The sequence below is a fragment of the Bos javanicus genome, chromosome 3, assembly GCF_032452875.1.
Source record: "Bos javanicus breed banteng chromosome 3, ARS-OSU_banteng_1.0, whole genome shotgun sequence".
NCBI lineage: Eukaryota > Metazoa > Chordata > Mammalia > Artiodactyla > Bovidae > Bos > Bos javanicus.
The window spans coordinates 51,651,225-51,674,871 of record NC_083870.1 but is presented as its reverse complement, the minus strand read 5'-3'; the positions used below and the strand labels follow the sequence as shown (position 1 = coordinate 51,674,871).

The window sequence follows — 23,647 nt, the reverse complement described above, 5'->3', positions numbered from 1 at the left end:
TTAGGTTTCCCAGGTGGCAGCTAGTGGTAAAGAACCCATCTGCCAATGCAGGAGACATAATAGATGAGGGTTCAGTCCCTGGGTTGGGAAGACTGCCTGGAGGAGGGCATGGAAATCCACTCCAGCATTCTTGCCTGGAGAATCCCACGGACAGAGAAGCCTGATAGGCTAGAGCCCATAGGGTCGCAAAGAGTAGGACACAACTGAAGCAATTTAGCACACGTGCAAAAGCATTAGGAGCATACTTAGTTTTAATATTTGGTCTTTGATTCCCATTCTTGACATAGGGTTTTTAAATCCCTTGGGATTTTGTGAGTGATAGGAGACTCTTTTGTTCTTTTGAGGTGACTCTTGGGCTTCTGGATGGGGGCTAGTCACCAGAAAGACCAACCCATGATTAGAAGCTTGAAATCTTCACCCCTTCATTCTCTAGAGGGGCTGGAAAGAGAGTTAATGATCAGTCAACTTATGTGATGAAGCCTCCATAAAAAACTTCAAAGCATAGATTTTGGAGAGCTTCTGGGTTGGTGAATACATGGAGGTGCTACCAGAGATGCACAGTCAGAGAGGACATGGAAGCTCTGTGCCCTTCCTATATACCTTGCCTCTTTCCACTGGATGCTTACTTGTATTTTTTATCACATCCTTTTATAATAAACAGGCAAACAGTAAGAAAACTATTCCCCTGGGTTCTGTGAGCTGCTCTAGCAGATTAATTGACCCCAAGGAGAGGATTATGGGAACCTTCTATTTCTAGGTGATTGGTCCGAATCACAGCAACAACCTGGACTTGCAATTGGCATCTGAAGGAGGGAGCAGTCTTGTGGGACTGAACCTTTAACCTGTTGGATCTGATGCTACCTCCACATAGTGTCAGAGTTGAGTTAAATTGTCTGGCATCCAGCTGGTATCACAGAATTGGTTGGTGTGTGTAAAACGCTCCACACATTTGGTGTCAGCAATGTTGCGAATGTGGTGGTAGTGTGAGAGTAAAGGAGAGACACACAAGAAGAGAAGAGTGAATATCTTCTAAACATATGTCTGCTTGGTTAGGCCATGGTATCCATATATCAGTATTTGGTCAGTCATTATTCTAGATATAAAGGTATTTTTTTAGATGAGATTAACATTTAAGTGAGTAGATTTTGAGTAAAGCATATGACTTTCTATAATATGAGTAGGTCTTTCAGGAAGGATAATTTACATAAGATAATTAAACATTTATTCTGCCTTGGCAGTATGAAATGTATATCTGAATATCCAGTATTTCTAATAGATGAGGGAGAATTCTTCTTTACAAGAAGATTTCCAGCAAATTTCTATCAAATAAATGTAGAAAGAGTGATAGAATTATAAAATGATTTTACTCCACAGTTAACTGATTAGAGTGAGTCTTCAACAGATAAAACTATCAGATGAAAATTAATGATATATTTTAGCAACATTAAACTGGGGATAACTAAAAATTATGTGCCTTCTGATTTGATTCAAAATTAATTACTTCTTGTAGAAGGCAGAATAATGCCTGCTCCCTCTGCCCTGAAAGATGTCCATGTTCCTAATTCTAGAATCTGTGAATGTGTTAGGTTACATGGCAAAGGGGAATTAAGGTTGCAGATGGAATTAAGGTTGCTAGTTAGGTGGCCTTAAAACAAGGAGATTCTCCTGGATTATCCACTTGGTCCCCAGTAATCACAGCAGTCCTCAAAAGAGGGAGCAGGAAGGAGAAGACTTCAGGATGATGCAATGTAAGGACTCAGCGGGTTAGCTTTGATGATGGAGAAGCAAAGCCAAGCACTGAGGAACATAGGCAGCCTTGAGAAGCTGGAAAAGGCAAGTAAACTCTGCCCTAGGGCCCTCAGTAAAGGATGCAGCCTGGCCCAAGCTGGATTTTAGCCCAGTGAGATCCAAGTGGGACTTCCAACTTATAGTAAAAAATATGTATTGTTTTTAAGCCACAAAGTCCGTGGTGATTTGTTAAAGCAGCAATAGAAAACTAATATATCACTTATAAAATTGTTTTTGCTAAAAAGTTGAACTTGAATATAATGAACCAGAGATCAAATTATCAACATTTGCTGGATCATGGACAAAGTGAAAGAGTTCCAGAAAAGTATCTACCTCTGCTTCATTGACTACCTAAAGCCTTTGGCTGTATGGATCACAACAAACTGTGGAAAATTCTTAAAGACATAGGAATACCAGGCCACCTTACCTGCCTCCTGAGAAACCTATATGCAGGTCATAAGCAACAGTTAGAAGTAGACATGGAACAACTGATTGGTTAAAAATTGGGAAAGGAGTACGTCAAGGCAGTATACTATCACCCTGCTTATTTAACTTATATGCAGAGTGCACTCTCCTGCGTACTCAGTCGGTCAGTCATATCTGACTCTTTGTGATGCTGTGGACTGTAGCCTGCCAGGCTCCTCTGTCCATGGGATTCTCCAGGCAAGAATACTGGAGTGGGTTGTGATGACCTCTTCAGGGGGATCTTCCCAACTCAGAGATCAAACCTGATTCTCTTATGTCTCCTGCATTGGCAGGGGGTTCTTTACTGCTAGCACCACCGGGAAGCCTGTATATGCAGAGTACATCATGTGAAATGCCAGGTTGGATGAGTCAACCATAAGCTGAAATCAAGATTGCTGGGAGAAATATCAACAACCTCATATGCAGATGATATACCACTCTAAATGCAGAAAGTGAAGAGGAACTAAAGAAACTCTTGATGAGAGTGAAAGAGGAGAGTGAAAAGGCTGGCTTGAAACTCAACATTAAAAAACTAAGATCATGGCATCTGGTCCCATCACATTATGTCAAATAGAAGAGGGAAAAGTGGAAGCAGTGACAGATTTTATTTTCTTGGCTCTAAAATCATTGCGGATGAGGATGGCAACCATGAAATTCAAAGATGCTTGCTCCTTGAAAAGAAAGATATAAAAACCTAGACAGCATATTAAAAAGCAAAGGCATTACTTGGCTGACAAAGGTTCAAATAGTCAAAGCTATGGTTTTTCCTGTAGTCAGGTATGAATGTGAGAGTTGAACCATAAAGACGGCTGAGCGCCAAAGAATTGATGCTTTCAAATCATAGTGCTGGAGAAGACTCTTGACAGTAGAGTCCCTTGGACTGCAAGGAGATCAAACCAGTCCATCCTAAAGGAAATCAGTCCTGAATATTCATTGGAAGAACTGATGCTAAAGCTGAAGCTCCAATACTTTGACCACCTAATGGGAAAAACTGACTTATTGGTAAAGTCCCTGATTCTGGGAAACACTGAAGGCAAAAGGAAAAGGGGCAGCAGAAGATGAGATGGTTAAATAATATCATGGACTCAATGGACACGAATCTGAGAAAACTGGGGGACAGTGGAGAACAGAGGAGCCTGGCATGCTACAGTCCATGGGGTTGGAAAGAAGAGACACAACTTAGCAACTGAACAACAACAACAAAAAATAAGCCTCTTATTTATTTTTTACAATTTCCATTTATAGGAAATATATGGGATAAATGAGCATACCAAATGATGCTTGCAGAAAGCAGTCAAATGTAAAATGTGGCATACTCTACAGCTCAAATTGCTTAGGCTTCTGCCACAATGTCAATGTCATGAGGGAAAATACAGGAGAGGGAACTCTTTTAAATTAGAAGAAACTCAGGAGACAAAAGAACAAAATAAAACCCTGTATCTTGTTTGAAAACTGATCCAAACAAATCAACTGTAAAATATAGTTTGTACAATAGTTGGGAAAATTTTACAATGGGCTATATTGTAAATGGAATTATTGTCAATTAATAAGGAATACCATTAGTGGTTTGGTAATGTAAGGCAATGGCAACCCACTCCAGTACTCTTGCTTGGAAAATCCCATGGACAGAGGAGCCTGATAGGCTGCAGTCCATGGGGTCTCTAAGAGTCAGACACAACTGAGCGACTTCACTTTCAATTTTCACTTTCATGCATTGGAGAAGGAAATGGCAACCCACTCCAGTGTTCTTGCCTGGAGAATCCCAGGGATGGGGGAGCCTGGTGGGGTGCCGTCTATGGGGTTGCATAGGATCAGACACGACTGAAGCAACTTAGTAGCAGCAGTTATACAAGAAAATGTACAGATTTTTTAAGAGATGCAAACTGAAGTATATAGGAGTAAAATAAAATGATGTTGGGTTTTTACTTGGAAAATTTTTAGAAGAAAGGGAAGAAAGACAGAGAAAGAATGGAAAGAAGAAAGGGACTGAAGGAGAAGGGAGAAGGAGGGAGGAAGGAAAAAAGGAAGGAAGCAATAAAAGATGAAAAAGGAAAGAAATTGGTACAGCATATATACCCAAATCTTCATAATTGCTGATTTCTATTTATTTGTTAGTAATAGCCACAGCCTTGTCTAACTCAACGAAACTATGAGCCATGCCGTGCAATCCAAGTCTCTGCCCCAACCAGTAATGCTGAAAAAGCTGAAGTTGAACAGTTCTATGAAGACCTACAAGATCTTCTAGAACTAACACCTAAAAAAGATGTCTTTTTCATTATATGGGACTGGAATGCAAAAGTAGGATGTCAAGAGATACCTGGTGGAACAGGTAAATTTGGCCTTGAGTTACAAAATGAAGCAGGTCAAAGGCTAACAGAGTTTTGCCAAGAGAACGCACTGGTCATTCCAACAACACAAGAAAAGGCTCTACACATGGACATCACCAGATTGTCAATACCAAAATCAGATTGATTATGTTCTTTGCAGCCAAAGATGGAGAAGCTCTACACAGTCAGCAAAAACAAGACTGGGAGCTGACTGTGGCTCAGATCATGAAGTCCTTATTGCAAAATTCAGACTTAAATTGAAGACAGTAGGGAAAACCACTAGACCATTCAGGTATGAAATGAAGTGAAGTTGCTCAGTCGTGTCCAACTCTTTGCAACCCCATGGACTGTAGCCTACCAGGCTCCTCCTCCCATGGGATTTTCCAGGCAATAGTACTGGAGTGGGGTGCCATTTCCTTCTCCAGGAGATCTTCCCGACCCAGGGATCGAACTTGGGTCTCCCACATTGTAGACAGATGCTTTACCATCTGAGCCACCAGGGATGCCCTAAATCAAATCCCTTAGGATTATACAGTGGAAGTGACAGATTCCAGGGATTAGATCTGATAGAGTGCCTGAAGAGCTATGGATGGAGATTCATGACACTGTACAGAAGGCAGTGATCAAGACCATCCCCAAGAAAAAGAAATGGCAAAAGGCAAGATGGGTGTCTGAGGAGGCCTTATAAATAGCTGTGAAAAGAAGAGATGCCAAAGACAAAGGAGAAAAGAAAAGATAAACCCATTTGAATGCAGAGTTCCAAAGAATAGCAAGGAGAGACAAGAAAGCCTTCCTCAGTGATCAATGCAAAGAAATAGAGGAAAACAATAGAATGGGAAAGACTAGAGATCTCTTCAAGAAAATCAGAGATAACAAGGGAAAATTTCGTGCAAAGATGGGCACAATAAAGGACAGAAATGGTATGGACCTAAGAGAAGCAGAAGATATTAAGGAGAGGTAGCAAGAATACATAGAAGAACTATACAAAAACCTTTATGACTCAGATAACCACAATGATGTGATCACTCACCTAGAGCCAGACATCCTGCAATGTGAAGTCAAGTGGGCCTTAGGAAGCATCACTACAAACAAAGCTAGTGGAAGTGATGGAATTCCAGTTGAGCTATTTCAAATCCTAAAAGATGATGTTGTGAAAGCGCTGCACTCATTATGCCAGCAAATTTGGAAAACTCAGCAGTGGCCACAGGACTGGAAAAGGTCAGTTTTCATTCCAATCCCAAAGAAGGGCAATGCCAAAGAATGTTCAAACTACCACACAGTTGCACTCATCTCACACGCTAGCAAAGTAATGCTCAAAATTCTCCAAGCCAGGCTTCAACAGTCCATGAACTGTGAACTTCCAGATATTCAAGCTAAATTTAGAAAAGGCAGAGGAACGAGAGATCAAACTGCCAACATCCATTGGATCATCAAAAAAGCAAGAGAGTTCCAGAAAAACATCTACTTCTGCTTTATTGACTATGCCAAAGCCTTTGACTGTGTGGATCACAACAAACTGTGGAAAATTCTGAAAGAGATGGGAATACCAGATCACCTGACCTGCCTCCTGAGAAATCTGTATGCAGGACAGGAAGCAACAGTTAGAACTGAACATGGAACAACAGACTGGTTCCAAATAAGAAAAGGAGTACATCAAGGCTGTATACTGTCACCCTGCTTATTTAACTTATATGCAGAGTACATCATGCGAAATGCTGGGCTGGATGAAGCACAAGCTGGAATCAAGATTGCCTGAGAAATATCAATAACCTCAGATATGCAGATGATACCACCCTTAGGGCCGAAAGTGAAGAACTAAAGAGCCTCTCTAAAGAGTCTCTTGATGAAAGTGAAACAGGAAAGTGAAAAGTTGGCTTAAAACTCAACATTCAGAAAACTAAGATCATGGCATCCATGATGGGCGGTCGATCCCAAGTGATCTGATGGACAATCTGAAGTGATTGTCCCATCACTTCTTGGTAAATAGATGGGGAAATAATGGAAACAGTGAGAGACTTTTTTTGAGGGGATCCCCAAAATCACTGCAGATGGTAACTGCAGCCATGAAATTAAAAGACGCTTGCTCCTTGGAAGAAAAGCTATGACCAAGCTAGACAGTGTATTAAAAAGCAGAGACATTACTTTGCCAACAAAGGTCGGTGTAGTAAAGGTTATGGTTTTTCCAGTAGTCATGTATGGATGTGAGAGTTGGACTAAAGAAAGCTGAGCACCAAAGAATTGATGCTTTTGAACTGTGGTGTTGGAGAAGACTCTTGAGAGTCCCTTGGACAGCAAGGAAATCCAACCAGTCCATCCTAAAGGAAATCAGTCCTGAATATTCATTGGAAGGACTGACGTTGAAGGTGAATACTTTGGCCACCTGATGGGAAGAACTGACTCACTGGAAAAGACCCTGATGCTGGGAAAGATTTAAGGCAGGAGGAAACGGGACAACAGAGGATGAGATGGTTGGATGGCATCACCAACTCAATGGACATGAATTTAAGTAAGCTCTGGGAGTTGGTGATGGACCAGGAACCCTGTTGTGCTGCAGCCGATGGGGCCGCAAGTAGTCGGACGTGACTGAGCAACTGAACTGAACTGAACTGAACTGATTTGTTTGTTTGAAATACTTCATATGAAAACATTTTTAAAGAAAGAAAAAACACTTCCAAGAGAATCGCTTTTCATGAAATCATAGTGCTTGGAGTGCTTTTTTGCCTTCCAAGGCAATTTTACCACATGAGGATCACAATTAAGGCCAACCCTAAATAAAATTATGAGTTTAGTATTGTTTACACTCAGAGCTCCTGTTACAGTAGGACTTTCTAGTGTTCCTGATCATAAAGCCTCTGAGGGAAAAATTTTGATAATTTCACTCCTATTAAGATACGAAAGACTACATTTGTAAATATATTAAAATAAGAATAATATTTTAAATAAAAAATTTCAGATTGTGGAATACATAGCACCATTAACACTATTTTTGTTTTGTTTTGAAAGAGGGTACTTTTTCTTGAATTACTTCACAAACTTGACTAAGCTGCCTAAGGCAGTTTAAGAGAATTAAATTTACATGGACCAGAAACCATGTGTTTATCCATTCCCAAGCAGAGAGTAGACTAATTTTAGCTTCATCAGCATATAAAGGGGCATGGTAGAGATGTTAGGGGACTTTTAACAGAAAGGATCTGATGCTGAACTGCCTGGTTTTAATACCTGTACCACCCATACTGGCTGTGTGACCTGGGCTAAGTTACTTAGCATCTCATGCCTCAACTTCCTCATTCCATCTGTAATGGGGCTCATAGCAGTACCAACATAAACAATGGTTGTAAAAATTAGTTGAGTTAATACATAGAAAGCAGGTAGAGCAGTCTTCTCACCTAAAAAGCACTCAATAAACATCAACCTATTATCTCTGACACTCCTTTCTACAGGAATAATTAAGAATCAATTAGCCACTATGTTTTTCAGAAATAAGGTGTCTGAATAATTTAGGTCATTATTCTGAGAAATGGCTACTTCTTGGCTAATATTATGGTACAAGATCCATGTATTTTCCAAGCAATTAGTACCAACTTGTTGTTACCTTGTGCAGTTTCTGAATGAAGCACAAAGATTGAAAGGAAGAAGTAATCAAATAAAAAAATACCAAAGGACTTTTAAAGTGATTTCGATTTAGCTCTTTTCTTCACTCCAAAATATTCAAAACTCTGTAGCTCATCAATCCACCCACTTCCCCGCGAAATTCAAGGCTCTGCTCCTACAATCTTACTTCCTTTTCCCACCTCATACAATTTTACAGGTTTATACGCAAACCTCTGCAATATTACTGACCATTGCTCAGCTAAAGTTCAAGGGCAGTTATATGAGCCACTCCCTGGATTAGAAGGGAAAGGAGTCTTCTAGAAGCTGTATACACCCTTTGCAGGGAGCTCAGGAGTGTTGAAACTCCTGTTGATTTTACGAAGTTCCTTCCTCAACACACTTGTGACCCCGTGGACGGTAGCCCGCCAGGCTCCTGTTCATGGAATTCTCCAGGCAAGAATATTGGAGTGGGTTGCCATTTCCTTTTCCAAGGGATCTTCCCAACCCAGGGATCGAACCCTAGGTCTCCTACATTGCAGGCAGACTCTTTACCGACTAAGCCACCAAGGAAGGCTTCCTCAACACTCACACCCCCAATTTTTCTTGCCCAAAGCGGGTAAATGACGGAGTGTGACTCGCCGCAGGAAACGGCCAGTGAACTTGTCTTTCCTGGGGGAAAAAAGCGCTGACACATCCAGGAAGATAAAGTGCTGAGAGACTGCACTGGCTGATTTTAACGCTGCTCTCAATAAAGCATTCATTTACCCGACTGGTTAGCACCAACCAGAAAGCATAGGGACAGGGGTAAACAGCAGAACCGGCGAGTCCCGAAGAACAGTTCCCTCCCTGGGCAATAGGGGTCGGACTGCCTGCTGGCGGAGGTAAACAGAGCTACCGCGCCTGCGCACACCCTCCCAGGTCACGTGCCGGCTCCGGCCCGGCGTCAAACATTCTCCGGTATTGAGGTCTGGCGGCCCTAAGGGACCGTCAACAAACACACGAGAGGCCGTCAACCTTTTCTTTTAGGGGGCGGATTCCGGGTAGGAGCCGAGCGTTCGGTTGGAAACGCCCCCTTCTTCTTGAGGCTGGGAAGTGAGACCTTGTCCTGGGCCTGCGGGGTGCCGCCGTGCTTCTCTGGGACATGGCCCGCTGTGGGGAGGATAGCGCGTCCCCCGGGGTACCTCTGGGATACCCCGGAGTTTGCAGTAAGGGGTTGCAAAGGAAGGGACCCTGTGAGCGGCGCCGGCTGAAGGCGATGGTGTCGGAGCAGCTCAGCCAGGATCTGCTCAGGTAGGAGGAGGCGGGAACTCAGGCTCCTTCAGTTCTAAACGCTCCCCTCTCTGGACCAGAAACCGTGGCTCCTTCTCTGTTTCTCCATCCCTTCCTTCTTTGTTCTCCTCGCCTCGGGCCACCGAGGGAGGCTCTCTTGTCTCTTCACTAACTGGCGGGTTCGCTCCCCCTGTATAACCAACCTGGAGACCATGTACCAGGTTCAAGAGGAAAACCAAAGTTACTATCATAGTTCTGTGCGGCATCAGTTGATGCCAAAATACTCCGAACACCGGCAGACTTAGGTCTTGAAAGGCTTTCGTTAATGTCGGGGTGGACCCAGGTTTCGGGGTCCTGAAACACAACTTTATATAAGCTTAAACGGTTCTAAGAAAAAATGATGAAATTAGGTAGAAGGGTGAGTATTTACAATGAGTAAAAACGGGACAACTCACCTGAGCGTTGGAGGTATCTTTCTTCTTAGCTTTCTTTAAATGGTTTAGCAGAAATGCTTACATAGAAATACTTCCTGATTCGAACCTGACTTCCCCTCTCCTCCTAGAGGCTCCCGGCAACTCCCAGCTCCCGTGAGGACTTAAGCAAATGCAGAGTTGTTGTGAAGCTTAACTCAGGCTGTGATGAATCTCGGGAGAGTCATCCCTGTTTTTAAAGAAAATGAAGCTCAGAAATATTCCCTAGTTTCCATTTCTACCAAAATATTGATTCTTGAACGTTAGTGTGCATCAGAATCACCTGGAGGGCTTAGCTATTCTGGGGCCCAGACCCTTGTTCTGGTACAGTTGGTCTGGGGTGGGGCCTGAGATTTTTAAATGTCTAACAAGGTCCTAGGTGACTTTTGCATTTTTAACAAGGTCCCATAGGGTCGCAAAAGTCGGACATGACTGAAGCAACTTAGCAGGCACGCACCCCAGCTAATGCTGATGCTGCTGGCCTGGGTCTCTGGTTGAGAACTACTCAACCAATGTACACCTAATTACTGTCAATACTAATAACTAACAGTTGTGCAACATTTAAAAGTACTTACTGTGGCTCACAGTTAAAGCTCCAGAAGCTATTAATATAAACTGAACTTTAGAAAGTTAGGGAAAAAAAAAGTCCTTTTAATGTGGGCATTTCCCTGAGAGATTCTGCCTTGTCTCCATCACTGGGGGAATTGATGTAAAAGACAGAAAGAAAAAAAAAAAAAAGAGTGATTCATCTGCTTCTAGGATGAATCTCTTAAGGATGAGGCATGCCTTTTCTTAAGTGGCTTTATTCTTCTGGCTTTATTGTTAGCCTTGACGTTGTCATGAATTTAAGGAAAGTAATACTCCTAATTTATATAAAAATGAAGTTAAAAGTATAGCAGGTGATGGATATTGCCCTAGAGTTACTATAGCATTTATGGAGACTTAGTTGTACTTCCCAATAGATAGGAACTGACTCCAACAATAAATTTGATAATAAAGAAAGTATAGCAGATGAACAATTTATCCTCATACAGCAAATAAGGATAGGATCCTGAACTCCCAAGTTCTTGTTACAAGCAAAGGTTTTGTTTTAAAAACAATAAAAAATTTTCATATGCTCACCCAGCCACCTTGAATGCTATGTTAAATTCGTCTTCAAGCACAGCAATATCATTGATTTATTCTACAAATATTAATGAAGTAGCAAGCACCCATGTACTTAACACTGTATTACGTTTTAAAGAATCAAAGGTTAGTAAGATATGACTTTGATATTATGCTTGCACTCTAGTGAGAGAGATAATAGCCAAAGAAAAGGAATGGGGAAGGGGGTGACTTGGGTGAGGCTTTATAGGTGATGGTTGAGTGATCTCTTGGGGATTGATTAAAATTTTATTAGGTAGAAATTAGGAAAGGAGAAGTTGGAGAGTATCTAAGGGAGGAGAATGGCTTTTATAAGGGCATAGAGATTTGGAAGAGCTTGATTTATTTTGGGAAAGCAAGTTATATTGGATTGTACCAAACAGCAAGGAACAGAGACACCTCTGGGTTACTCAAGGCAATAGGATATATGGAGAAGTGAGGAAAAATGGGAAACAGTTTCAGTTGTCAAAAAGCTAGATTTGATGTAGAATTGGAAAGTTGCTTGGGGTATGACAACAATTCTCTTATAAGACTTCATTGAGATATGGATGATTGTTCAAGACAATTGTAATAAAAATACCTAATACTTATTACCATCCTACTGGACACTGGGCTGACATGCAATGTTTTATTTATTCCAGTGTGAGGTAAATCTTGTTGCTGGTCCCATTTAACAGATAAGGAAACTAAGCATCAGGTTCAGTTCAGTTCAGTCGCTCAGTCATGTCCAACTCTTTGAGACCCTATGGATTGCAGCACACCAGGCTTCCCTGTCCATCACTAACTCCCGGAACTTACTCAAGCTCATGTCCATCAAGTCAGTGATGCCAACCAACCATCTCATCCTCTGTCATCCCCATCTCCTCCCACCTTCAATCTTTCCCAGCATCAAGGTCTTTTCCAATGAGTCTGTTCTTCACATCAGGTGGCCAAAGTATTGGAGCTTCCGCTTCAGCATCAGTCCTTCCAATGAATATTCAGGACTGATTTCCTTTAGGATTTACTGGTCTGATCTCCTTGCAGTCCAAGGGACTCTCAAGAGTCTTCTCCAACACCACAGTGCAAAAGCATCAATTCTTCGGCACTCAGCTTTCTTTATAGTCCAACTCTCACATCCGTACATGACTACTGGGAAAACCATAGCTTTGACTAGACGGACCTTTGTTGGCAAAGTAATGCCTCTGCTTTTCAATATGCTGTCTAGGTTGGTCATAACTTTTCTTCCAAGGAGTAAGCGTCTTTTTATTTCATGGCTGCAGTCACCATCTGCAGTGATTTTGGAGCCCAAAAAATAAAGTCTGCCACTGTTTCCACTGTTTCTCCATCTATTTGCAATGAAGTGATGGGACTGGAGGCCATGATCTTAATTTTTTGAGTGTTGAGTTTTAAGCCAACTTTTTCACTCTCCTCTTTCACTTTCATCAAGAGGCTCTTTAGTTCCTTTTCACATTCTGCCATTAGGGTGGTCATCTGCATATCTGAGGTTATTGATATTTCTCCCGGCAATCTTGATTCCAGCTTGTGCTTCATCCAGCCCGGCATTTTGCATGATGTACTCTGCATATAAGTTAAATAAGCAGGGTGACAGTATACAGCCTTGACGGACTCCTTTTCCTATTTGGAACCAGTCTGTTGTTTCATGTCCAGTTCTAACTGTTGTTTCCTGACCTGCATACAGATTTCTCAGGAGGCAGGTCAGGTGATCTGGTATTCCCATCTCTTGAAGAATTTTCCACCGTTTGTTGTGATCCACACAGTAAAGACTTTGGCATAGTCAATAAAGCAAAATTAGATGTTTTTCTGGAACTCTCTTTGCTTTTTCCATGATCCAGCGGATGTTGGCAATTTGATCTCTGGTTCCTCTGCCTTTTCTAAAACCAGCTTGAACATCTGGAATTTCATCTGGAATATGCCAGCAAATTTGGAAAACTCAGCAGTTGCCACAGGACTGGAAAAGGTCAGTTTTCATTCCAATCCCAAAGAAAGGCAATGCCAGAGAATGCTCAAACTACTACACAATTGCACTCATCTCACACACTAGCAAAGTAATGGTCAAAATTCTCCAAGCCAGGCTTCAATAATATGTGAACCGTGAACTTCCAGATGTTCAAGCTGGTTTTAGAAAAGGCAGAGGAAGCAAAGCATCAAGAGAAGTGGTTAAGTTTGAATAAGAACCTTGGCAGTCTGGTTCCAGGACATTAAAGTGATTTGCCCAAGGTCTCACGGCCAGAATACAGATCCAGTCAGTGTTCTTTCTCTGAAGTATGGTAGTTATGTGAAATGATCTTCCAGTACCTTTATTCCTTCATTTCTGCTTCTCTCCTTACCCATTCCCTTTTCTTACTATACCTTGGATTTTCTTTAAAACTCCCTTAAGAGTTCCATCAGTTGGCTCTTGATTATTATAGAATATCTCTGCTAGAGTTCACTTGTTTAACTACCACATTGGCTAGTGGTTAACCTTGGCTCAGTTGCTTATCCATTCAGAGGTGACTAAGAGCTTCAGGGGCATGTGGCACAATTTGGTAGCTTTATTTGGGAGGGGACTGTGGGTATGGCAAGCAAAGTGACAGTACATGAGGGTGAATGGGTAAAACTAAGACTAGATCATAGAGACCTTTGTTCAGTGAAGAATTTGGAATGTATTCTGGAAGCAGTGGAGAATCATTGATATTTTAAAAATACAGGATTCGCATAATTAGATCTTGAATTGAGGAAAGAAATTGGAAAAAAATAAAAGGAAACCAACTAGATTTTTGTGATAGTCAGGGGATACATAACTGCAGTGAAAAAGGAAAAGATAAAATGGATTTCTGTGTGCAGTTCATGGACGTGGTGACCAATTACATGTGGAAACACAGAGAAAGAGAAACAGAAGATGGTGCTGAATCCTAGGACCTTCAAAAGGAAGGAGGATGGTGAATGTTCAGGAAACCTTATCCAGGGGACAATTGAAAATATGTCTGGAGTTTAGGAGGGAAGTTGGCATAGAAGATAAAATGGCTGGTGACATCACCAGCCCCCAGCTGTCTAAGCTAACTATGAGAGAGATCCTAGGTTATTTCCTTGCCTTCACCTTCTGCATCCAGTTACCAACTCCTGTGGCACCCCACTCCAGTACTCTTGCCTGGAAAATCCCGTGGGCAGAGGAGCCTGGTAGGCTACAGTCCATGGAGTCGCTAAGAGTCGGACACAACTGAGGGACTTCACTTTCACTTTTCACTTTCATGCATTGGAGAAGGAAATGGCAACCCACTCCAGTGTCCCAGGGACAGGGGAGCCTGGTGGGCTGCCATCTATGGGGTCACACAGAGTCGGACATGACTGAAGTGACTTAGCAGCAGCAGCAGCAGCCATTGTATTACCTAAATATATTTTAAGTTAATCCCTCATTTTCTATCACTGTTGTTTCTCTCCTGGCTCAAGCCATGTACATCATTCATTTGTGTTGGGCAGTAGTTTTTCTCCCTCCAGTCTCATTTTCCCTTAATTCCTTTTCTACACAATAATAGATAATATTTTGAAAAATAAAATTGCCCATGTTTTGAACTATTTGGTCATTCCCCATCAGCTGTGAGATAGAGTTAAGCTCTTTGCCTCTTACCCATCTTTATCCCTGCAGCTTCATCTGTCACTTCTTATCTCTCAGTACTCTATTGACCAATTTGTAGCTCCACACTCACACAAAACTTTGTGAGGAACATGGAGGCAGGAATCCCTCCTACTTTGCATTGCTTTCTTGACCAACTCTTACTCAGTCTTTAAAATTCTATATGGTTTTCCTATCCTCTATAAGGTCTTCTCTTATAACTGTCCCTGAAAAAATTTTACTAGTTTGTCCTATTGAATATTTCATACTTTTTATTTTTCAGACCTGGTCTCCATCTCTTCTATAAACTCCTTGAGGGCAGATACTATATTTTAGTCATCTTTCTGTCCCCAGTGCTTAGTTCATATTACATGCTCAATAAATTTTTAGTGAGAAATTTGGTTTAATCAGTGGACTAAAATGCTTTTGATAGGTGAGTACAGTACTTGACAGAGAAATAAGATGCAAGAAAGCTGGGTCTGGACACCACTGAGCCTTTCCTCCAACCTGTCCTTCCACTAGGGTTTATTATTAGATGAACCATAAACCTCCCCTTAGTCAGATACTGTTACTTTTAACGGATAACAGGGGATTCCCTGGTGGCTCAGTAGTAAAGAATCCTACTGGTAATGCAGGATTTGATCAAACTCAGTTTGATCCCTGGGTCAGGAGGATCCCCTGGAGAAGGAAATGAAACGGATAACAGGGGATTCCCTGGTGGCTCAGTAGTAAAGAATCCTACTGGTAATGCAGGATTTGATCAAACTCAGTTTGATCCCTGGGTCAGGAGGATCCCCTGGAGAAGGAAATGACAATGCACTCCAGTATTCTTGCCTGGGAGATCCTATGGACAGAGGAACCTGATGGGCTACAGTCCATGGGGTCGCAAAAGAGTCAGACCCAACTTAGCAACTAAACAACAGCAACAGATAACAGGATTTACTTGTAATTGATCCAAGTGGTTTTATAAAATAAAAAGCACTGCATTTTCACATTAACATTTTTAAAAACACATTGACTTTTTTATTTGACAAATACTCCTGAGCATCTATTATAAACAAGACAGATTCCCCAGTGAGCTGTATGGCTGTCAGCTCCCCCAAGTAAATGCTTGTTTATTTATTTGGAGAGGAGCAGGGGAAGGGTAGAAGATGGGTGGGAAGGAGAATAAATGGAGTATTTGTACAATTTGAGTTTTTGTTAATGTTTGGAAAATCAATACATTTTTGTGTAAATTTAACAATCACTTATGAAAATAACTTATTAAAATATTAACTAAAATGCATCTTGTTTGGTCACTGTTTCCAAGGTTCTAAAAGCTTTGTGCTCTGAAACATTTGTTTTGTTTAGCATAAAATATAACAAAATCCAAAAAGCAGAGATTGAGCTATCTAATGAAGATACACAGTTTTTGCCTTTAGGGAGTTCATTATCTGGCAGGGAGAAAGATATATAAAAATAATAATGATGCGATGACAAAAGTGCTATGAACAGAGGTATGTACTGAGGGACCAGAGGAAAGAGCCGTTAACTGAGTCTTGGGGGGGTGTGTCAGTGGCAGCATTCTAACCTTTCACTGTAATGAGGTCTTTATCCATACTTGTACCTCCTGTAGTGTTTTAGTGTGATCACCAGTTATATCCTGCAATTCAGAAGTCCTCTGAGAATGCATACCTTGCTGATGATAATGTTATGTAATCTGAAGTATAATTTAATGTTGCAGAGTAAAAATACAGAGTTAGCACACAGAAAAAGAGATTGTATGACAGTTTTCTCTTATGATGCTGATTTCTGTTCTTCTGTCACTTTACATGACAGCTTTACCATAACTATGTCTGCACATTAGTTCTGTCCACATTGAATGGGCTTTCCACATGAGTCCATCATTTTGATTATAGAGATTAGAGCATGATTAGTTCTTGTTTTTTGGGGGGGGTGGTTGATGGAAAAGGGCTTAAATGTCACAGTCTTGACAGCTAAGCCTGCAATTCAGACTTGTATTTAACAATAGAACACAATAGTGTACCAGTTTCTGGTCTGAATTGTCTATTATAACCACATCTGGTTTGCTGTTTACTTTTTTGGCTTCGGTTTTAGTAAGATTTTTAAAAGTTGATTCAGTAGTCAATGAACACATTACTTTGTGTTCTCTTTCCAAAATAAATCTAAAGTATGTACATTTTAAAGGAAAATCAATCTATGTAGAAGATAACTTTATTGTTAGAAGGAATTAAAAAGAAAAGATATTTTTTGAAAAGTAGTCTTTCTCTTTCAGTGTAATTACCCTTGTTTTCATTATAAATTTTAGAAAATTGCATTCTAAACCAACATTAAACAATGTTCTTTGAATGAGTTGAGAATAAGCTCATTTTCATATTATTTTGTTATCTGTATTTTTAGTGTATGTGTTATGTTAAAAATTTATTTTATAAAAATGAGTGTATTGTATGTTTCTAAGCATCACTAATTAAACTGTGGTTCCTTTTTATTCCTTATAGGCTTCTAAGAGAAGAAGTACACACAGATGTTACTTTCTCTATAGGTTGTACTTTGTTCAAAGCACACAAAGCAGTCCTTTTAGCAAGGGTTCCTGATTTCTATTTTCATACTGTTGGACATACAGATAACTTAAAAAATCATGAACATGTCACTGTGGAGAACTTTGAAGCTTCAGAATTTAGAACATTTTTACAGTAAGTGCTTTCTTTATCTTTTTTCTCTTATTTAAATCTAGTATGTATTTGTTTATTTTTTAAACATATGTATGTGTTTATTTCATGTATTTTCATAGCTGTTTTATAGCCTTCTAAGAAATCCATTCATTTAAATTCCATATTATCTTAATAATTAGTGTTAGTAGAGTCTAAGTATTAGTATTAAGAGTTTTTAGAGGATTAGTATTCAGAAAGGCTAATTTCTCATTTGAGATTGATCCTGAGAGAGGAGAAATGGTACTGTTGTCCAGTAGTTTGAATGAATTACTCTATGCTGAGGTTTCTTAACCCTGGCACTATTAAGTTGGATAATTCTTTGTTGGGTGGGAGCTGTACTGTGCATTTTAGGATGTTTAGCAGCATCTCTGGCCTTCAGCCACTAGCTGTCATTGGCACTTCTTCTCCCTAGCCTTCCTGAGCCCTGACCCCAAGTTGTAAATATCAAAATGTCTTCAGATCAGATCAGTCGCTCAGTCATGTCCGACTCTTTGCAACCCCATGAATCGCAGCACGCCAGGCCTCCCTGTCCATCACCAACTCCCGGAGTTCACTCAGACTCACGTCCATCGAGTCAGTGATGCCATCCAGCCATCTCATCCTCTGTTGTCCCCTTCTCCTCTTGCCTCCAATCCCTCCCAGCATCAGGGTCTTTTCCAATGAGTCAACTCTTCACATGAGGTGGCCAAAGTACTGGAGTTTCAGCTTTAGCATTGTTCCTTCCAAAGAAATCCCAGGGCTGATCTCCTTCAGAATGGACTGGTTGGATCTCCTTGCAGTTCAAGGGACTCTCAAGAGTCTTCTCCAACACCACAGGTCAAAAGCATCAGTTCCTTCGGCTCTCAGCCTTCTTCACAGTCCAACTCTCACATCCATACATGACCACAGGAAAAACCATAGCCTTGACTAGACGAACCTTTGTTGGCAAAGTAATGTCTCTGCTTTTGAATATGCTATCTAGGCTGGTCATAACTTTCTTTCCAAGGAGTAAGTGTCTTTTAATTTCATGGCTGCAGTCACCATCTGCAGTGATTTTGGAGCCCAGAAAAATAAAGTCTGACACTGTTTCCCCATCTATTTCCCATGAAGTGATGGGACTGGATGCCATGATCTTCCTTTTCTGAATGTTGAGCTTTAAGCCAACTTTTTCACTCTCCACTTTCACCTTCATCAAGAGGCTTTTTAGTTCCTCTTCACTTTCTGCCATAAGGGTGGTGTCATCTGCATATCTGAGGTTATTGATATTTCTCCCGGCAATCTTGATTCCAGCTTGTGTTTCTTCCAGGCCAGCGTTTCTCATGATGTACTCTGCATATAAGTTAAATAAACAGGGTGACAATATACAGCCTTGACGGACTCCTTTTCCTATTTGGAACCAGTCTGTTGTTCCATGTCCAGTTCTAACTGTTGCTTCCTGACCTGCATACAAATTTCTCAAGAGGCAGATCAGGTGGTCTGGTATTCCCATCTCTTTCAGAATTTTCCACAGTTTATTGTGATCCACACAGTCAAAGGCTTTGGCATAGTCAATAAAGCAGAAATAGATGTTTTTCTGGAACTCTCTTGCTTTTTTGATGATCCAGCAGATGTTGGCAATTTGATCTCTGGTTCCTCTGCCTTTTCTAAAACCAGCTTGAACATCAGGAAGTTCACGGTTCACATATTGCTGAAGCCTGTCTTGGAGAATTTTAAGCATTACTTTACTAGCGTGTGAGATGAGTGCAGTTGTGCAGTAGTTTGAGCATTCTTTGGCATTGCCTTTCTTTGGGATTGGAATGAAAACTGACCTTCTCCAGTCCTGTGGCCACTGCTGAGTTTTCTAAATTTGCTGGCATATTGAGTTCAGCACTTTCACAGCATCATCTTTCAGGATTTGGAATAGCTCAACTGGAATTCTATCACCTCCACTAGCTTTGTTCATAGTGATGCTTTCTAAGGCCCACTTGACTTCACATTCCAGGATGTCTGGCTCTAGGACAGTGATCACACCATCGTGATTATCTGGGTCGTGAAGATCTTATTTGTACAGTTCTTCTGTGTATTCTTGCCATCTCTTCTTAATACCTTCTGCTTCTGTTAGGTCCATACCATTTCTGTCCTTTATTGAGCCCATCTTTGCATGAAATGTTCCTTTGGTATCTCTGATTTTCTTGAAGAGATCTCTAGTCTTTCCCATTCTGTTGTTTTCCTCTATTTCTTTGCATTGATTGCTGAGGAAGGCTTTCTTATCTCTTCTTGCTATTCTTTGGAACTCCGCATTCAGATGTTTATATCTTTCCTTTTCTAGATTGCCAAATGCCCTCTGAGAGGTAGAATTGCCCCCTGTGGAGAACCATTGCAACATACTGACTTCTGTATTATTGTTATGTAAAGCATTAAATTCGGAGAAGGCAATGGCAAATAATCTAGTACTCTTGCCTGGAGAATCCCATGGACGGAGGAGCCTGGTAGGCTGAAGTCTATGGGGTCGCTAAGAGTCGGACACAACTGAGCGACTTCACTTTCACTTTTCCCTTTCATGCATTGGAGAAGAAAATGGCAATCCACTCCAGTGTTCTTGCCTGGAGAATCCCAGGGACGGGGAGCCTGGCGGGCTGCTGTCTATGGGGTCACACAGAGTCAGACATGACTGAAGCGACTTAGCAGCAGCAGCAGCAAAGCATTAAATTAAATATGTTTACAAAAATATGAGGTCATAACTTTTTAATCTTCTGGCTTGTGTGTGGTCAAAATTTTTGAAGAGGACATCCATCGAACTTCTTAGTAATTTGGGGTACTCATGTTTGGTGAGTTGTCATTAGCTAAATCATGGGAGACACTAAATTAATCCCTGTTCTAATTAAATAGAATTCCATTTTAATGCTTTATTGTTTTCCTCATAGATGTGTAATGATTTGACCCTCATTCTTTGCCAAATGTATCCATAAGGGAAATACTTTCTAAGGTAGTTCTTCAGAATTACATCTCTTTTAAAAAAAAATCTATTTCAGTTACTTTAGAGGGGACTTTTAACACTTTAGAGTTTAAGAACATGTACTGTAGAGCTAGATTGCCTGGATTCAGATTCCCTGCTCTGCTCTTTGGTAGCCGTGTGCCTCAGACTTCATCCCTCTTGCCTAGAGTTTCCTCATCTGTAAAATGCCTGGCACACAATAAGCACCATAAAAATTGTTAACTAAGTTTTTGCACTTGTGAAGTTTAAGGTGCTTATCTGTACCTCATTTCAGTTATTTAATTCCTGCCCTCTCACAATTTCTTACCTTTCTCCAATATATGAAAGGTAGTATTGTTCTAATGATATTCTAAATTTTTCTGTCACATCCCCATCACATACACTTATTCAGCAGATATTTATTTGGCCCTGTTTGTGAGGTCTAAGTATGTATTGATTAGTGATTCTTGATTTTAGTGTTTAATAATGATGTGTAAATGTGGAACTAAGTTTTGAAGCCAGTACTGGCAGTTGTGTCATTGTATAGTACTATAGGTTTGTCAATTACTGGTTTTTAAAAGCATCTTTATTGAGGTATAATTCATATAGCTCAGATGTTTCACTTGTATAATTCAGTGATTTTAGTATTTACACAGAGTTATAATCACAATTTAATTTTGGAGCATTTTCAGTATCCCCAAAAGAAACCCCTTACCCGTTAGCTATCACTCTACACTCTCTCACCTCTTGCCCTAGGTAACACTAATCTATTTTCCGTGAGTGTTCTGGACTTTTCACATAAAGGAAATCATGCAATTTATGGAGTTTGAGCCTGGCTTATTTCATTAAGCATAATGTTTTCTGGGTTTATCCATATTGCTACATATATCTACTTCATTTCTTCTTATTGCCAAATAATATTTCATTGTATGGCAGTGCCACATTTTATATGTCCATTCTTCTGTTGATGGACATTTATGTTGTTTCCACTTTTGGTTAATGTTTCTATGCATATGCCTATGCAATTTGTGTGTGTGTGTGTGTGTTGTGTGTGTGTGTGTGAACCCGTTTTCATTTCTCTTGAGTATATACCTAGGAGTGGAATTGCTGGATCATATGGTGCTATGATGGCTTCCCTGGTAGCTCAGCTGGTAAAGAATCTGCCTGTAATGCAGAAGACCCCAGTTTGATTCCCAGGTTGGGAAGATCTCCTGGAGAAGGGATAGGCTACCCACTCCAATATTCTTGGGCTTCCGTGGTGGATCAGACAGTAAAGAATCTGCCTGCAAAGCGGGAGACCTGGGTTCTATCCCTGAGTTAGGAAGATCCCCTGGAGGAGGGCATGGCAACCCACTCCAGTATTCTTGCCTGGAGAATCCCCATGGACAGAGAAGCCTGGTGGGCTACAGTACATGAGGTCACAAAGAGTAGGACACAACTGAGCACTAAGCATAGCACAGCACATTGTGCTATGAACATTCCTATGCAGTGTGTGTGTGTGTGTGTGTGTGTGTGTGTACCTATGTTTTCATTTCTCTTGGGTCAGTATACCTAGGAGTGGAATTGCTGGATCATATGGTAATTCTATGTTTAACTCTTTGAAGAAATGCCAAACTCTTTTTCCAAAGAGGCTATACCATTTTACATGCCTTCAAACAATGTATGAAGGTTTCATTTTCTCTACATCCTTGTAACACATGCTGTTATTTTCTGTCATTTTTATTATAGCCATCCTAGTGTATGTGAAGTGATATCTCATTGAGGTTCATTTGTGCTTCCCCAGTAGCTAATGATCTGGGCATATTTTCTTGTGCTTGTTATTTGTGTCTGCTTTGGAGAACTGTTTATTCACATCCTTTGTCCATTTTTCAATTGGATTATTTGTCTTTATATCATTGAGTTGTAAGACAGTTCATGTATTCTAGATACTAGGCTCATATCAGACATGATTTGCAAATATTTTCCTCCATTCAGTGGGTTGTCTTGATGGTGTCATTTACAACACAAAAGTTTTAGGTTTTTAATGTAGCCTAGTTTATCTAATTTTCTTTTGTCACTTTTGCTGCTGGTATTATAGATAAGAAACCATTGCCTATTCTAGGGTCACAGAAGATTTATTCTTACACTTTTTTCTACAAATTTTTTGGGTTTATGCTTTTAGCTCTTACATTCAGGTCTATGATCCATTTTGAGTTAACTTTTGTATATAGTATAAGGAAGGGGACCGACTTTATTCTTTTGTATGTTGAATATCTAGTTGTCCCAGTACTATTTTTGAAGAGACTGTTCTTTCCCCGTTGGATTGTCAATATATCCTGTTGAAAATCAGTTGCCTATTGCTGTGGACTGAGTTGTTTCCCCTGAAAATTCATGTATTGAGGCTCTACTGCCTAATGTGATGGTATTTGGAGACTGTGCCTCTGGGAGGTATATTAAGATTAGATGGGACCTCATGATAAGAACCAGAGAAGGCAATGGCACCCCACTCCAGTACTCTTGCCTGGAAAACCCCATGGACGGAGGAGCCTGACAGGCAGCAGTCCATGGGGTCGCAAAGAGTCGGACACGACTGAGTGACATCACTTTCACTTTTCACTTTCATGCATTGGAGAAGGAAATGGCAACCTACTCCAGTGTTCTTGCCTGGAGAATCCCAGGGACAGGGGAGCCTGGTGGGCTGCCGTCTCTGGGGTCGCACAGAGTTGGACACAACTGAAGTGACTTAGCAGCAGCAGCATGATAAGAACAGTACCATTATAACAAGAGACACCAGAGAGAGAGTTGTTCTCTCTTTGTTTATGCCATGTAAGGATACAGTGAAAAGGTGACTAACTGCAAGCCATAGAGAGTTCTCACCAGAACCCCGCATGGTGGCACCTGATCTTGATGTCTAGCCTCCAGAACTGTGAGGAATAAAGTTCTGTTTAAGTCACCAGTCTGTGATTTTTGTTATGGCAGCCCAAGGTGACTAATACATAGACATTAGGGTTTATTTCTGATCTCTCAATTCATTTCCTTTGGTCTGTATGTCTATCCTTAATACTAATACCAATTATAAGTTTAACTTTTATGAGAAATCAGAGTTGGATTTTTGTGTTGTTATGTCCTGAGTCCTAGGTATTTTTTAGATGCTAGTCTTTTAGTTATTTGCTAACACACTTTTTGCCTATAATAAAAATCATGTTGACTTTAGTGTAGAAAATTCTTTTGGATAATTAAACTTTAAATATATGTGTGTGATTTGGCTTATTTTTCTTCATTTTATGGTCTGACAGTTGCTTGAATAATCTGTTTTTATTATTTCAGTTTTTTCATATGAAGCTACAATAAGCATAAACAGAAAATTGTCTAACTTTGGCTTT

At 40.6% G+C, this 23,647-nt stretch overlaps 1 protein-coding gene and 1 long non-coding RNA gene across 4 annotated transcripts in view; one reads left to right on the top strand and one right to left on the bottom strand.

The window, feature by feature from the left end:
- Positions 1-10,318, bottom strand: part of LOC133244291 (uncharacterized) — a 32,554-nt gene extending 22,236 nt beyond the window's left edge. The window contains exon 1 of the long non-coding RNA XR_009735357.1: positions 9,896-10,318. This is a non-coding gene — a long non-coding RNA (uncharacterized LOC133244291). The remainder of the gene's footprint in view (positions 1-9,895) is intronic.
- The window catches only part of BTBD8 (BTB domain containing 8), a 94,014-nt gene continuing 79,378 nt past the window's right edge, over positions 9,012-23,647 (top strand). The window contains exons 1-2 of one of the 3 annotated variants that reach the window (XM_061411227.1): positions 9,012-9,461; positions 17,141-17,335. In XM_061411227.1, the coding sequence (XP_061267211.1) occupies positions 9,313-9,461; positions 17,141-17,335 (344 nt within the window). In that variant the 5' untranslated portion in view covers positions 9,012-9,312. The remainder of the gene's footprint in view (positions 9,462-17,140; positions 17,336-23,647) is intronic. The other 2 variants (XM_061411228.1, XM_061411229.1) reach the window with 2 other exon arrangements.